Source organism: Lolium rigidum, chromosome 5 (assembly GCF_022539505.1).
Source record: "Lolium rigidum isolate FL_2022 chromosome 5, APGP_CSIRO_Lrig_0.1, whole genome shotgun sequence".
Classification (NCBI taxonomy): domain Eukaryota; kingdom Viridiplantae; phylum Streptophyta; class Magnoliopsida; order Poales; family Poaceae; genus Lolium; species Lolium rigidum.
In genome coordinates, this window is record NC_061512.1 from 49,360,658 (window position 1) to 49,373,584 (window position 12,927).

The window sequence follows — 12,927 nt, forward strand, 5'->3', positions numbered from 1 at the left end:
TAGCTGACCAATTGGTCACCGTGACAGTGGCGCAGCAGCCGACTGGGAATCGGCCTGCTACTGATCGATCGGTCATTAGCTAACCGACCAGATCACACTTTTGCACTTTTTTGAAATCGCGCGCTATTCCTAGAATTGAATAAAAAATTCGTATTATTTAAAAAAAAATCGCTTGATTTCCGTATGTTCGCTGCCAAGAAAGAACATTCAAGGGCACCTAATCACCCAAACTGGAAAATCCAGCGGGAGGAGATGGTGCCCTTGTTGGTTCTACCGATGAGGCGAGCAGGACGAAACCTTGACTATCGGCTTCGTGCGGCCCGTAGCCGGATTCGTCGCAAAGAAAGAACACTCGACGTTCTAACTATCGGTGTCGGAGTCGGAGTCGTCGGTGTGGTAGTGCTCGCGGCAGGCTGTGTCGTCGAACACCTTGACGATCATCTCGCCGTCCCCCTCGTAGAGGAAGGTGAGCTGGCAGCCGGGCTCGAGCGCGAGGTCGCGGGCGAACTTGTCACACCCCGTGTGCAGGTACATCTTGCCCTGCCCGTCGAACAGGACCTCCACGGTCCAGCGGCAGAAGTTGCAGCTGGCCTCCCGTAGGCGCAAGTGCGCCGGCTCGACGCCGTCGACAAACTCGGCGAACTTGTCCGGTAGCCGCTTGATGGAAAGTGGGTCGTCGTCGATGCGGAGGAGGAACTCGAAGCAGCGCTCCTCCTGCGAGGACGAGGAGGGCGCAGGCGACGGCGAGCGTGGGGCCATAGCTGCTCCACCACGGCGGCCCCTGCCCTGGCCACGGGGGCGCCCAGGGCCGCGGCCTCGACCGCCTCGCCGGCCACCAGGACCGGCCATGGACTTCCTCGCGGGCTTGGCTGCGTCGCAGGAACACCTAGGCGGCGCTACGCTCGAGCTTTGTGGCGGCTAGGGTTTCTTTGGAGGTCTGGATGAGGAAGAAGAACGCGCGCCCCCTTTATATAGGCCGGCGGCATGCGGTGGCCACGGGACGCGTGGCGTCGCCATTAACTCTGGTTGGCGGAGGTGGGCGGCCGCTCGGCAGCCGAGGCATCGTCGCCATTAACGTGGCGCGAGTGCCGAAGCGACACGGCTTTGCGGTCGGCGGCGTGTTTGAGAAGACGCATCGACGCAGGGTCGCTGCCAGGCGGGCCAGCCGAAACGTCCGCCAGACACGAGCGGACGTTTCTGGACGTCCGCGGAGACGCATCCGAGACGCATATTTGGGCCAGGTTTGCGTCTCCGCGGACGGCCCGGTCACTTTGCGTCGCCCCGCTGGAACAGGCCCCAGACGCATTTCCGGTCATGGCGGATGAAAACGGTCGCTCAGCGTCCGTTTGCGTCGCGCCGCTGGAGATGCCCTGAATAAAGTTGGTCTTGCCATTGAGAATATCATTCTTTTAAGTTAGAAAACCAGTGCATTTGCTGGTTTTATCCTCTAAAACACACACACGAAAAGACTATAATAGTATCGCTAGCTGCGTCCCCCCAGCGTTCCCCAAACGGTGTCAGATCGAGCATTTGGGGACACTTTTTCTTCGTGGAACGTTTGAGAGACGTCGCTCCCCAGCCGCGATCCCTAAACGTGGTTGCTACTGCGACGATTCCTCCTCCCGACAACTGCACTGTCGCTACGTAGGCGACGGTTGGGCGTCGTCCGTATGTCAATAACGCCTCAGGCCCGCCTCACTTCTCGCTGGCTCTAGCATGCCCGGAGCGTCCCCTGTGGACTGGGGATGGGCTCGGGCACCGGACACTGTATTGGGCTGCATCGGACGGAAAGAACCTTTGAAGTGCACGACTGGGAATGAAAAAATATCCAGCGCATCCTAAAAATCTTTGGGGGGCGTGGCTGGTAATATTTAGTTTTTGCATGATGGCTAATTGGCTACGTACAGTGCAAAATTTCTCAAGGACTTCGTCGTTCTTCCAATATGGATTGGCCTATATATTCAGTTTCCCTTCGTGTCATCTTTCATTTTATTCCTGCCCACTTAGACCATATCCATCGGCAGCCCTAATAGACCCCCAAGAGGGTCTATTAGGGTGCTAGTTAAATTTTAAGCTCACACGGATGTGCCTAATAATGTAGCAGAATAATTTGGAGCCTAATAAAACCGCCACTAACTTCGTAGTAGCCCTACACACAGGGTGTTGAACGGTGCCCTGGCGCCACGTCGGATGTTGCCGATGGGACCAGCATGGCAGCGGCACAAACGGTGTGCAGCATCTTCAATGATCAGGAGGAGGTTGGTTGTCGTCTTTAATGGAAGCACCGGTTCCCCAAGTGGAGACACCTCAGGCCTCTGACGACTATGCATTCGTCGAGTGGAACAACACATGGCAGACGCGGAGCGCGGGGCCGCAGAGGAGGAGCCGGCGAACCCGGAGCAGACGGAGATTCTAGCCTCATTCAACACGACACAGGACCAGAGGAACGCCGCCCTAGTCCTTGAGGATACCAGCGCGACCATTCTCGAGCGTGTCACCGAGATCTCTAGTGAGCGGGCGCCAGCAGAGAGAGGTTAGTCGTCTCCTCAAGGTGGTCGAGTGGAAAAGAATCCTCGAGTTGAACGCTCAGAGCCTCGCCGAGACCACCACCCGCGAAGCAGCGCGGGTCGCCCAAAACGAGGATTGCTCAAAATTCCGGGATTCTCGAACTAGGATGGGCTTCTCATGCCCAGTTATAACCGCAGTCCTCCGGCAATGCATGAGACATTAGTAAAACTTCATGGAACTTTTTTTTGGAGAATACATCATGGAAGGTGTATCAATCATATAGAAAAAGAGAGGTCAAGATGGCTGATACAACGCCACAACTCCACTCAACGCCACGAAATCCTACAACTCTACTCAACACCACACGATACACGTCTTACAACCCTAACCCCAAGACACACAACTACGGAGCACTTAATGGAACATAGCACTTGCTCTATGGCAGCAAGCAGTGAATTTTCCACCACAGAGTGATTCATCCTTCATTTACAGTACGTGGATACTATTGGCTTCAGTAGTTCAATTGTCCACACATGTTGTTACGGTCTTGGATGTACAAGTTTCTTTTCATGAGAAATTGGTTGAATATGTTAACACCACACGAAGCGAAATAGCATCTCTTCCTTGTTGCTTCCTTGAGGCTTTTTAAGTCAGTAGTAACTACTACTACCTCTGTTCCATAATATAAATTTAGTTTACCAGAACGGTTTATATTGTAGAACATAGTGATATTATTGAAACAAATAAGTTAAACGCACGGGGTAAGTGAGTTCTTCGACGGAGGAAAAGGCTGGGCTCCTCTAGCAAAAAGGACTGGAGTCGGCTGAAGAAAAGGTTGAGGAAAATACGGAGTAGATTGCAAGAAGAATAGAAAGAAGGAAAAGAGAGTTGGTTTGTGCTGAAGTTTAGATTTCGTTTTATGATTCCAGGTTGTGATGTAATAAAAAAAACAGTACAGATGTTCAGGTTATATGTTTGCCGGTAGAGAGGTAGGGGTTCCCGTGGATTAATTCAAAGAAAAAAAGCTAAACGTTGTATTTACATGTAAAATGTCCAATCTACAAAACTTTGACTATCTACATTATAGAATGTCATCTACTCACAAACAGAGCTAGCTCACGAATTCACACTGTAAAACCTCGAGGATAAAACGGTTTATCATAAACCCTTGTATGTGCCCGCAAAAGTTGAAAAACAAACATGTCAAACGCCGCGCGGACCATCATGCATGGTGTACTCCTATCTACGATGCATGGGCCCAAGAACATGCAAATGTTTTGATCATCTTTTTCTCTGTGAGGTTCTTATGAGATTTCGCCCCACAAAAAAACTACGTACATTCACAGGATACAGTGTTTAAGCGTGTACAAGCTCATCTAGCCTGCCTGACGGTGTCCCCGGCCTAACCCACATGCTAAGCCTTTCGGTACATGGAGACAGCACAAGCGACCAAGGAAACAGCTGTGGATCAGTGAGCTCTGCATTCTCTCTGCAATGCATGCCCGCGTAGGACACACTTGCTAAATAGCATATCCTCCGGTTAGATATTCTGGGGACAACTTGTTTTGTGAGAGTAATTTAGAGAGTTGGTTGTCTGACATAGTGTCAGTCAAATAAGTAGTGAGCAGAGGCTCCATGTTTGACTTGACCAGCTTGTTATTCTACGAAGAAGCTCGATATATGGGTTCCCGATGCTACGAGCTACTCACCGTCACCGTCTAAAAAAAAGGAAAGAGCTGCAAATATTGCTCCACTCCAAAGGACTGATCGAGTGATGGACGAGCTGGCCATCTCATGCGAGTTTAGTTCGCGCCATGACGCCGTGTGATTTCTCAGTGTGAAACTTATTCTACTCCCTAAATAGGATGGCAATGGGTACCCATGACCCGCGTACCCGCCGGGTAAAAACCCAATAAGTGTACGGGTATGGAATAAAATATTACCCATGGGTTTGTAAATGGAAAAATATCATACCCATCGGATAGAGCGGGTACGGGTATGGGATGGTAGAACCCATACCCACATACCCATTTACCCATCTAAACTTAACTAGTGGGTCATTGTAATATTCTAAACTACTTAATTTCCCCTAATTCCGCATTTCCGTTGCGAGGCTGAACATCAGGCTTTTCGGTCTCACATTCTCTAGTAGGTTAGTGAGGATTAGACCCCTATTTAGGATAGGTTCACATTCTATCATATTTTTTGATCAATTTGATGTGTAAGCATGGGTATTTTTTACCCGCGGGTACCCATTTACCCTGTCGGGTGACGGGTATGGGAAAAACTTGTACCCATTGACTGGTATGGGTACGGGTGATGGATAAGATTTAAGGCGATGGTACGGGTATGGGATGGCTCTACCCGTACCCATACCCTGCGGGTGCCATCCCTATCCCTAATAGATGTTTTAGATTTAACAAAAAAGTGTCTAGATACATCCAGATTTTAACAAATTTTACACATTTATTTATGAACAAAGGTTGTATTATAGGCTACACAAAATGAGATAAACAGAAGAAGAAGAAGAAAAATAACTTTGAAATTTGGACTGTTCACTATACACAAACCACACGTTTTCCAATTTTTTGTAGCTCTGTCTCAATGTGAAACTAATTGTATTCCACGCTACACAAAAGAGACAACTTCAGCCAAATATATACATTTAAAATGTGTACTACTATTCACTATACTAATTGTATTCCACTCTACACAAAAGAGACAATTTCAGCCAAATATATACATTCAAAATTTGTACTACTATTCACTATACTCAAATACATATATTTTTGGGTAGCTCAAAGTACAAAGTATCTCCCATTGAGATTTTGCGCCCTTGTAGTGTGCATCGTTGATTACATCCAGACTTGTTTAAAAAAATTAAAATATGAAACATGAATTTTGAGTTCTAAAAAATAAAGAGCTCACTAGAGATCTGTTTCTATTAATTATTTGGTTGTCCAATCTGCAATTGAGCTAACATATAAAACCAAGTCTGGTATTGGCTACGACATGGTTTCCATACGTACTTCGAGTTGTTTGATCGTTCTTATAAGCCATGACAGCAATATATTTTATTTTAAGAAGCCTCAACATCAGAAGTTCAAAACACAGCACATCACGACTAAATAGAGCCATAGTCGGCTTTTAAGGTATATCACATGTTAAATGGTCTCAGTAAGAAATAGTCCCAAATGTTTCGCACTTTTTTCAGGTTACTTTCCCATTCATGCTAACAATTGCAAATCAATTGATATTTTCAATCCTCACAAATAACTATGACTAGTGCCGCACAAAAAGAATAAAACTAACTAAATTCAAAAGAGACAGTAGGAGATTATGTTGCACATGCATATTCTGGTACAAAAGACTTTTGCCTGACTAACTCATGTAGATCGTGAACAATTTTAAACACCGCATCTGGGCGAGCTAGTTTGAGGCAATTTTGCGACATTACTTGGAGCTCATCTGACCTGGGGCCAAACCAATCAGCAACAATCTTTGCGATATGTTCTGGAGATTTGGAGAACCTTCCGCATCCATTTTCAACAACGTAGGGAACATTGCCAGCTTCCTGTAATGCAAATAAATTATAAATAAATCATGTAAGGCTCAGGGCATCAGCCTCTCTCTTGTCAATTGGCATGATACACCTCTTCAAATGGAAAAATACTCCATCGGTGTGTAAGCAAATTATGATTGTTGATTTATGTGAGAAAATAATTGAACATTTATTTTCACTGTACATAACACCCCCACCCACCCCAGTTCAGAATATAAGGTGTATTTTTATTTTTTACTGTCTAGAATACGTGGAAGTGGATCAATGTCGAAATCCAAATCCAGAACTAAACTACCCAACTATTGTCCAAATATACATGATCCAGTCCACATCCTGTCCAAATAACAATGACTAACATCCAAATCCACACATAAGAAGTCCAAAAATATCCAAATCCAAATGGACTAACCAAAAACATGGAAAAAGACCGATCGAGCAGGTGGCCAGGCTAACTGCTACGAGCCGCACTTCATGTGGGGCCTACTTCACTGGAGACTACTTAGCCAATCAGTCAGTGGATAGCTAGTTTCGTATGTGATGTTTTTAATAAACCAATCAGCACATCAGTACGTGATTCTCTCCAGGGCAAAAGCACGGGCGACTCAGCATCAGCGCGTACGACGACTCAATCACTAGCAATAACATCCAATGGATCTTGGATGGATCCTATCCCCTGAGCCCAGCATGAAACTAGCTATCCACTGACTGATTAGCTAAGTAGTCTCCAGTGAAGTAGGCCCCACATGAAGTGCGGCTCGTAGCAGTTAGCCTGGCCACCTGCTCGATCAGTCAGTGGATCTTAGTTCAAAAGATGTGCAGATCCAATATAGTCCAATCCAACATGGTCCAAGTTAAGTTAGATCCAAAGCCCATTGGACGGTTAAGGTCCACTGCCAGGTTTACTCCAGATCAGGCGTGACACAGAATTGATTAAAATTGAATTCATTTTTATGGTTATGATTTTGTAACTATTAACAAAATATATACGAGAAATCCTCGGTCAAAGCTTGAATTTGGACAGTCTTAAGTTTCTGGAGCAAGTAACTAAAAATGAACAAATGCAGCATAAGCAAAATCAGTTTCAGAGCAAGCTATGGTCAGCGTTACTTCATGAACCTCAGGTACAAAAGTAAAGGCATGGTACAAACTAGATGGCAGTGTCAGGTGCACGAGTCAATTCTGGTCAAGGATCCGCACAAGTTATACATGGCACATGCAGCTCAGCTTTGAGTGGTGGCATAAAATCTGACAGTATGGTATTCTACACAACCATTTCAGTCATTTTTTAGTCACCGCCACTAAGCTTATCCAGCATTAATTCATGGAGAATACCAAGGGGATACCAAGTGTTCGATCCGTGGGTATCTAATTAAACTTTTGTCGAGCACAGTTAGGAGATGTATCCGGTACTGAACAACATTACAAGCCAAAGTCAAGAGTTCTCAGCAAAAAAGATAGACATGCAGACCCTACGATGAATGGCACAAGGAATTTACCTGTCCGGCGATATAACCATTTAGAATAATGGGGAGGCCACGAATCATCGCCTCTGCAATTGTACCAGGCCCCGCCTGCAAATTACCACAGGTCATATTATATTATCAAAGAACAACAAATCATGCAATATAATATGACATAGCGAAGTGCATGATCTGGAGATGTGGATTATAATGTACTTCTGCTGTCCCAAAATATAAGATGTTTTGGCCTATCAAAAAGGTCTTATATTTTGGAATGGAGGTAGTACAACATACCTTTGTAATGATACTATCACAAGCACCCATGCATTCTTCCATCTTTGTAACGAAACCTTTCACCTAAATTGTTAAAAAAGGAAAAGGAACATTAAAGGACTAATTTGGAAAGGACACAAGAAGTGGTCAAAACAACATAAACTTTTAGGCAGTACAGTTGCAAATTTGAAATACTTGGAAGCTAAAAAATCAGTTTTAAGTACCTGAACGGGAACTTTCCAATTGATTGACTGCAACCTGTTAGTCAACTTCTTATTGCGTCCACATATTATAAGTATTTGACCCTTGGGTCCCCCAAGGCTTTCGTCATATAAAGAATTATCAAGCGCTCTAGCAGTGGCTTCAATAGGACCCATCCCTTCACCCCCACCCATTAATAGAACAGCAGGCAAATATTCATCCATACCTAACTCCCTACGTAGCTCATCCTGTTTAAGAAGAGCATATGTATAACACTCAGCAACTTGTGCAGATGGAAAAAAAAATCTAGAAGCTACTAGGGTGCTAATGGTTGAAGAAATTGTTTACCTTCGGTGGAACAGGTTTGACAAAAGATGGGCGTACAGGGAGGCCATAGACTTTAATTTGTGAAGGTTGCAGTCCAGCTTTTAGTGCTCTCTTAGTCACCTCAGCTGATGGACAGTAACATCTGGTCACAAGCTTGTGAAACCTAATGGAAAGCAGTAAAATAACTATTTCACTGTAAGAACAATTGCATCCCTGTTTTAAAGGTAAGGAACGAAAAACTGACCCTAAGTTATATGAAAATTGAAACCAGCATACCATGTTGGGTGACAAGTGCTCAGGTCTGTGATAACCGTTGTGAATGGAATCTTATCCAGTAAACCTCTGGACCGCAGAACACGAAGGGGGACATGTTGCATTAAAGGATGTACACTGATAATAACGTCTGGTTGGTATTTCATTAGACCTTTGGCAACCTCTCTGCAGGAAACAATAGGCAATGTCTATATTATATAACCATGCTATTCAGGCCTGCAGCTACAGTACCACACATCTTCAACACGCATGGTCTACATATGCATCACACTAATACTAATACATACCTAAATTAATTAATACGTAATAAGAATAAGCACAGAAGATGGTAATTATGGCTAAATTTGAAAATAGCTGAATTTTAGGCATTCTCCACCAGGATTCGTGAATTCTGCATACCACCTTATAGTAAGTCTCATGATGACAGCATCACACCCAACCGTAAAATTGAGATCCTAGCAAAAATATATTGTCTTCAACACTGATAGTAATCACAGCTGTTATTTTAATCATCAAATCATCTTAGACTAGATCGGACAAAATACAAGTCAAACAAGGCAAACCCTGACTATAAGGGTTAACCAATATCCAGCATCGATACATGTTGAGGTGATTAACTCCAACAATAATAACAACACCATCGAAGCCTTTGCCCCAAGCAAGTTGGGCTAGACCGCTAGATACGAAACCCAACAGAAACCTAGGGAGACCAAAAAGAGTAAGAGAGAAAAGAGTAAACAGAGTACGAGTAAACTAAGATTCCAGCACATGGATTGCTGATTTCCATGCAGTCCTATCAAGAGCCAAGTCTCTAGGTACATTCCAATCCCTCGAGTCCCTTTTTACCGCCTCCTCCCATCTCAACTTTGGTCGCCCTCTACCCCTCCTAGTATTTTTCCTACCATTTGGGATCCCACTTGTAATTGGTGGTTCTGGAGGCCTCCGCTAGATATGCCCAAACCACCTTAGTCAGTGTTGGCCTAGCTTCCCTCAATCGTGGCCAGGAGTCCCTCTTAGGCACAATTTGTCCTTCTAAACTAACCTTTCCCTCTTTGCACCAAACACCATAAGTCACACCTCATTTACTCGGTCTTGGTCCTACTAAGTCTAAACCCCTGGATTCCAAAGTATAGCTCCATAGCTCTAATATCATATTGACGCCGACCCTGGTTTCATCTACTATCATGGTATCACCACATCATCAACAAAGAGCATACACAAAGAAATATCTCCTTGTATATCCTTCGTCACCTCACCCATCACAAAGGAAAAAAATGTATGGGCTCAAGGCTGACACTTGATGTAGTCCTATCGTGATTGGAATGGTACCGTTCTCGCTATCACCTGCGCGAACAATTGTCACAACATTATGGTACATATCTCTGATACGGGTAATGTACTCTGTTGGGACTTCATGTTTCTCTAGCGCCCACCACATGCCCTTCCTTGATATCTTGTCATATGCCTTCCCTAAGTCGATGAAAACCATGTGTAGGTCCTTATGCTCCCTATATTCTCTCCATAAGTTGGCAAAGCAAGAGAATCACCTTGCCAGTCTATCTACCAGGATAGAACCAAATTGGTTTTTGCTCAAAAAGAGCGACGCTCAATCACTCTCCCAAAGCTTCATGGTATGGCTCATAAGCTTAATTCCTCGGTAACTTCTACAATTTTGAATATCTCCTTTATTAAGTTATAACCTCCATCAAGCAAAATGAAACTACAAAAGGGGCAAGAGTAACAAAAATGGTACATAACAAATTGGCTCTAATCTTGATTATTGTGCACAATTGCAATCAATTGCACAAGCAAAGCATCTTCGTGAATAAGAAATCAGAATTTGGTAAAATCGCACTACAGGTAGAGTAATTCGAGAATGTTGCAGCAGTAAGAGATCCTTCCACAATTAGAAGAAAAAAATTCAGCTCACTCAAGGTGAAAATTAGACTACTTGCCTCGCTATGAATGTCGCTGTTGCAGCAAAATGTGGCTGATGAATTACTCGTGGTGCAGTACCATAGTATGTCATCTTCCACAAGGGTCCATGTTTCACCAAGAAACTATAGCTTCTGGGAAGTTGGTTGAAAGGCCACGGAGTATGTTCGGTCCACAAATCTGTGACGAATACCTGCAAATAAATTCATTCATTACAAATAAAAACGCACCAAAATGGAAATACTAATAATCAATTGACAAAAGGAGAAGACAAAATAATCATTCATTCATCCTAATATCCAAGAACCAACCCAGTACAAATAACAGGATGTCAAGTGGGATCCCATCTAAATCCCATTTGTAGTGCATTTTGCTTTTTGTAGTGTAAATTTTGACACTAAAATTTGAACTAGAAAAGACAAAATACAATATAAGTGAAATCCCGGTGGGATCCCACCTTGACACCTTAACAAATGACAATCATCACAAGTAGAGTCATGATCAATCTCCTATTTTAATACACAGCAAGAACATAACCAAAAGGCAGGCTAAACTATCTCCTGCTATGTTGATGTTTTATAATTCTAGCCAACTAACTGATGATGCCAATGAGCATTGAGGACACTGTTCATTTCAATTGGAAGAACTATATAGGTTTACAGCATCAGAAACATAGATATGCGTAAAGAATAGCAAACAATTTTATTCAGCATTTAACAGGATAAGACAAAGTAGAAAGTAAATGTTAATGAACTAGTACCGGTACCACATAATATCTTTCATGTATAAGAAATTTACGAATCCATATGGTGGGAGTTGCAATTACGGTATATCACCCAGCTTATATGATGTTTCTTTTATTTAGTGTTTCGTACTGTACCCTCTTTTCCATGTGCAGGTGTGCTTCCCCAGTTGTATCTATGCTTTTACAACACATTATACGGTACTAATTGACAAGCTAAAGAAGAAATTGGGTACAGGGGTCGGGGGGCAACTGCAGCAAAGCAGAGTGTCAAGATCAAACTATGTGGGAGAGGGACCAGCAGAGAGTAGTGGCAACAGGCTATGTGAGGTTTGATCACATCAAACACGAAAATCCAAGCCCCTTTCTCCGTCTCTCCTTCCCCAGTTGTTGTCTCCTACAATACTAGTTCAGCTTCCCCTGAATTCAAATCTTCTACCAATTAGCAAATTTAACTCGAGATCGGCAACACTGAGTTAGGCTTGAGTGGATGTCTTGTGGCAACTGCGTAACAATATTAAGTATCATGCCTGAAATGCACAGCATTTCTGTGCTACACACGCACGAATTGGGCAAGAATTTCTAAATAAATGGACATGAAAGTTGTAATTGGCTTTTCTTAAAAAGAGGGTGTGGCCGTCTTAGCTCATGATAGCCTAACTTGCGTGTCTCCATCAATTAGCCACCAGTGAGCACGCAGATGGCAGACCTAGCTAGGTTAGCACGCAACCACTGACCCAACATTACCATGTTACCAAAACTGCTCCTACCAAGTGGCAACAAGCTACATTGTGCGGTATTCCCTGAAACCAGAGCCTAGCAAGCAGAAGATATCCACAAGGAATCCTGAAAGGGAAACGGGACATGAGTGGAAAGGTGGAGCGAACCGAACCTGGTAGTCGTCGCCGTACTCCTGGGCGAAGGCGGACTTGATGGCCTCGGCGGAGGCGCGGTGGCCGCCGCCGGTGTCGCTCATGAGGATCAGCACCTTCTTCGGCGCCTGGGCCCGCGCCACGCCTTCCTCCTCGACCGCCGCCCCGTCCGCATCCCCGCCACCGCCGCCTCCCCCGCCGCCTTCCCCGCCGCAGCCGCCGCCGCCGCCAAGGGCTGAACCGAGGGACGCGAAGCCGAGCGGCGCGATTTGGTTGCCGTGGAGGCGCACGAAGCGGGCGAACTCGGCCCACATGTGGTGGAGCCGGGAGGCGGCGGTGGAGGTCGGGCCCGTGACGGAGACGGAGACGGAGACGGCGAGCGGGCGGGGCCCCCGCGCGCGGGCGCGGGGGAGGAAGGAGGCGTGGGAGGGGGCGAGGGGGGCGGGGAGCGGCGGGGTGGAGGGGAGGAACGGGGACGGGACGGAGAGGAAGGCCGCGGGGAACGCGGCGGGGTCGGCCGCCGCCGCGGCGGTCGGCGGGGGCATCGCGGCCGGCGAGGAGGAGGGCGGCTCCTCGAGTGCGGGGATGGCGTGGGGGAGAGGGGGAGATGAGCCACACAGCCCATTGGATGGGAGGGGGCGCGTCGGCTTTGTTGGGTTCCCACGCGGTCGGTGGTCGACTGGTCGTTGCCTGGACGGTGCGCCGTTCGCGTGTGTGTATGCGCTCTGCTCTCACCCGTGAGAATCATGAGCGATTCGACTTTGAAGGTGGTGG

General features: G+C 45.8%; 1 protein-coding gene across 1 annotated transcript; it reads right to left on the reverse strand.

Moving 5' to 3' along the window:
• Nucleotides 1–5,682: 5,682 nt before the first annotated feature.
• On the reverse strand, nt 5,683–12,698 carry LOC124652455 (probable monogalactosyldiacylglycerol synthase 1, chloroplastic). Its single transcript, XM_047191469.1, has 8 exons — nt 12,174–12,698; nt 10,560–10,732; nt 8,608–8,769; nt 8,353–8,494; nt 8,028–8,252; nt 7,825–7,887; nt 7,567–7,641; nt 5,683–6,082 (listed from the first exon to the last, which is right to left on the reverse strand). Exons 1-8 carry the CDS (start codon nt 12,696–12,698, stop codon nt 5,846–5,848), a joined length of 1,602 nt encoding a protein of 533 aa, XP_047047425.1. The 3' UTR covers nt 5,683–5,845.
• Nucleotides 12,699–12,927: the final 229 nt, after the last annotated feature.

Bases quoted from the DNA above. Each gene is read 5' to 3' on its own strand.
- LOC124652455 (XM_047191469.1), bottom strand. From the start codon at position 12,698: ATGCCCCCGCCGACCGCCGCGGCGGCGGCCGACCCCGCCGCGTTCCCC. The intron at 10,733-12,173 runs GTTCGGTTCGCT...ATTTATTTGCAG, and splicing joins AGTACGGCGACGACTACCAG to GTATTCGTCACAGATTTGTG. The intron at 8,770-10,559 runs GCAAGTAGTCTA...TGTTTCCTGCAG, and splicing joins ACAGCGACATTCATAGCGAG to AGAGGTTGCCAAAGGTCTAA.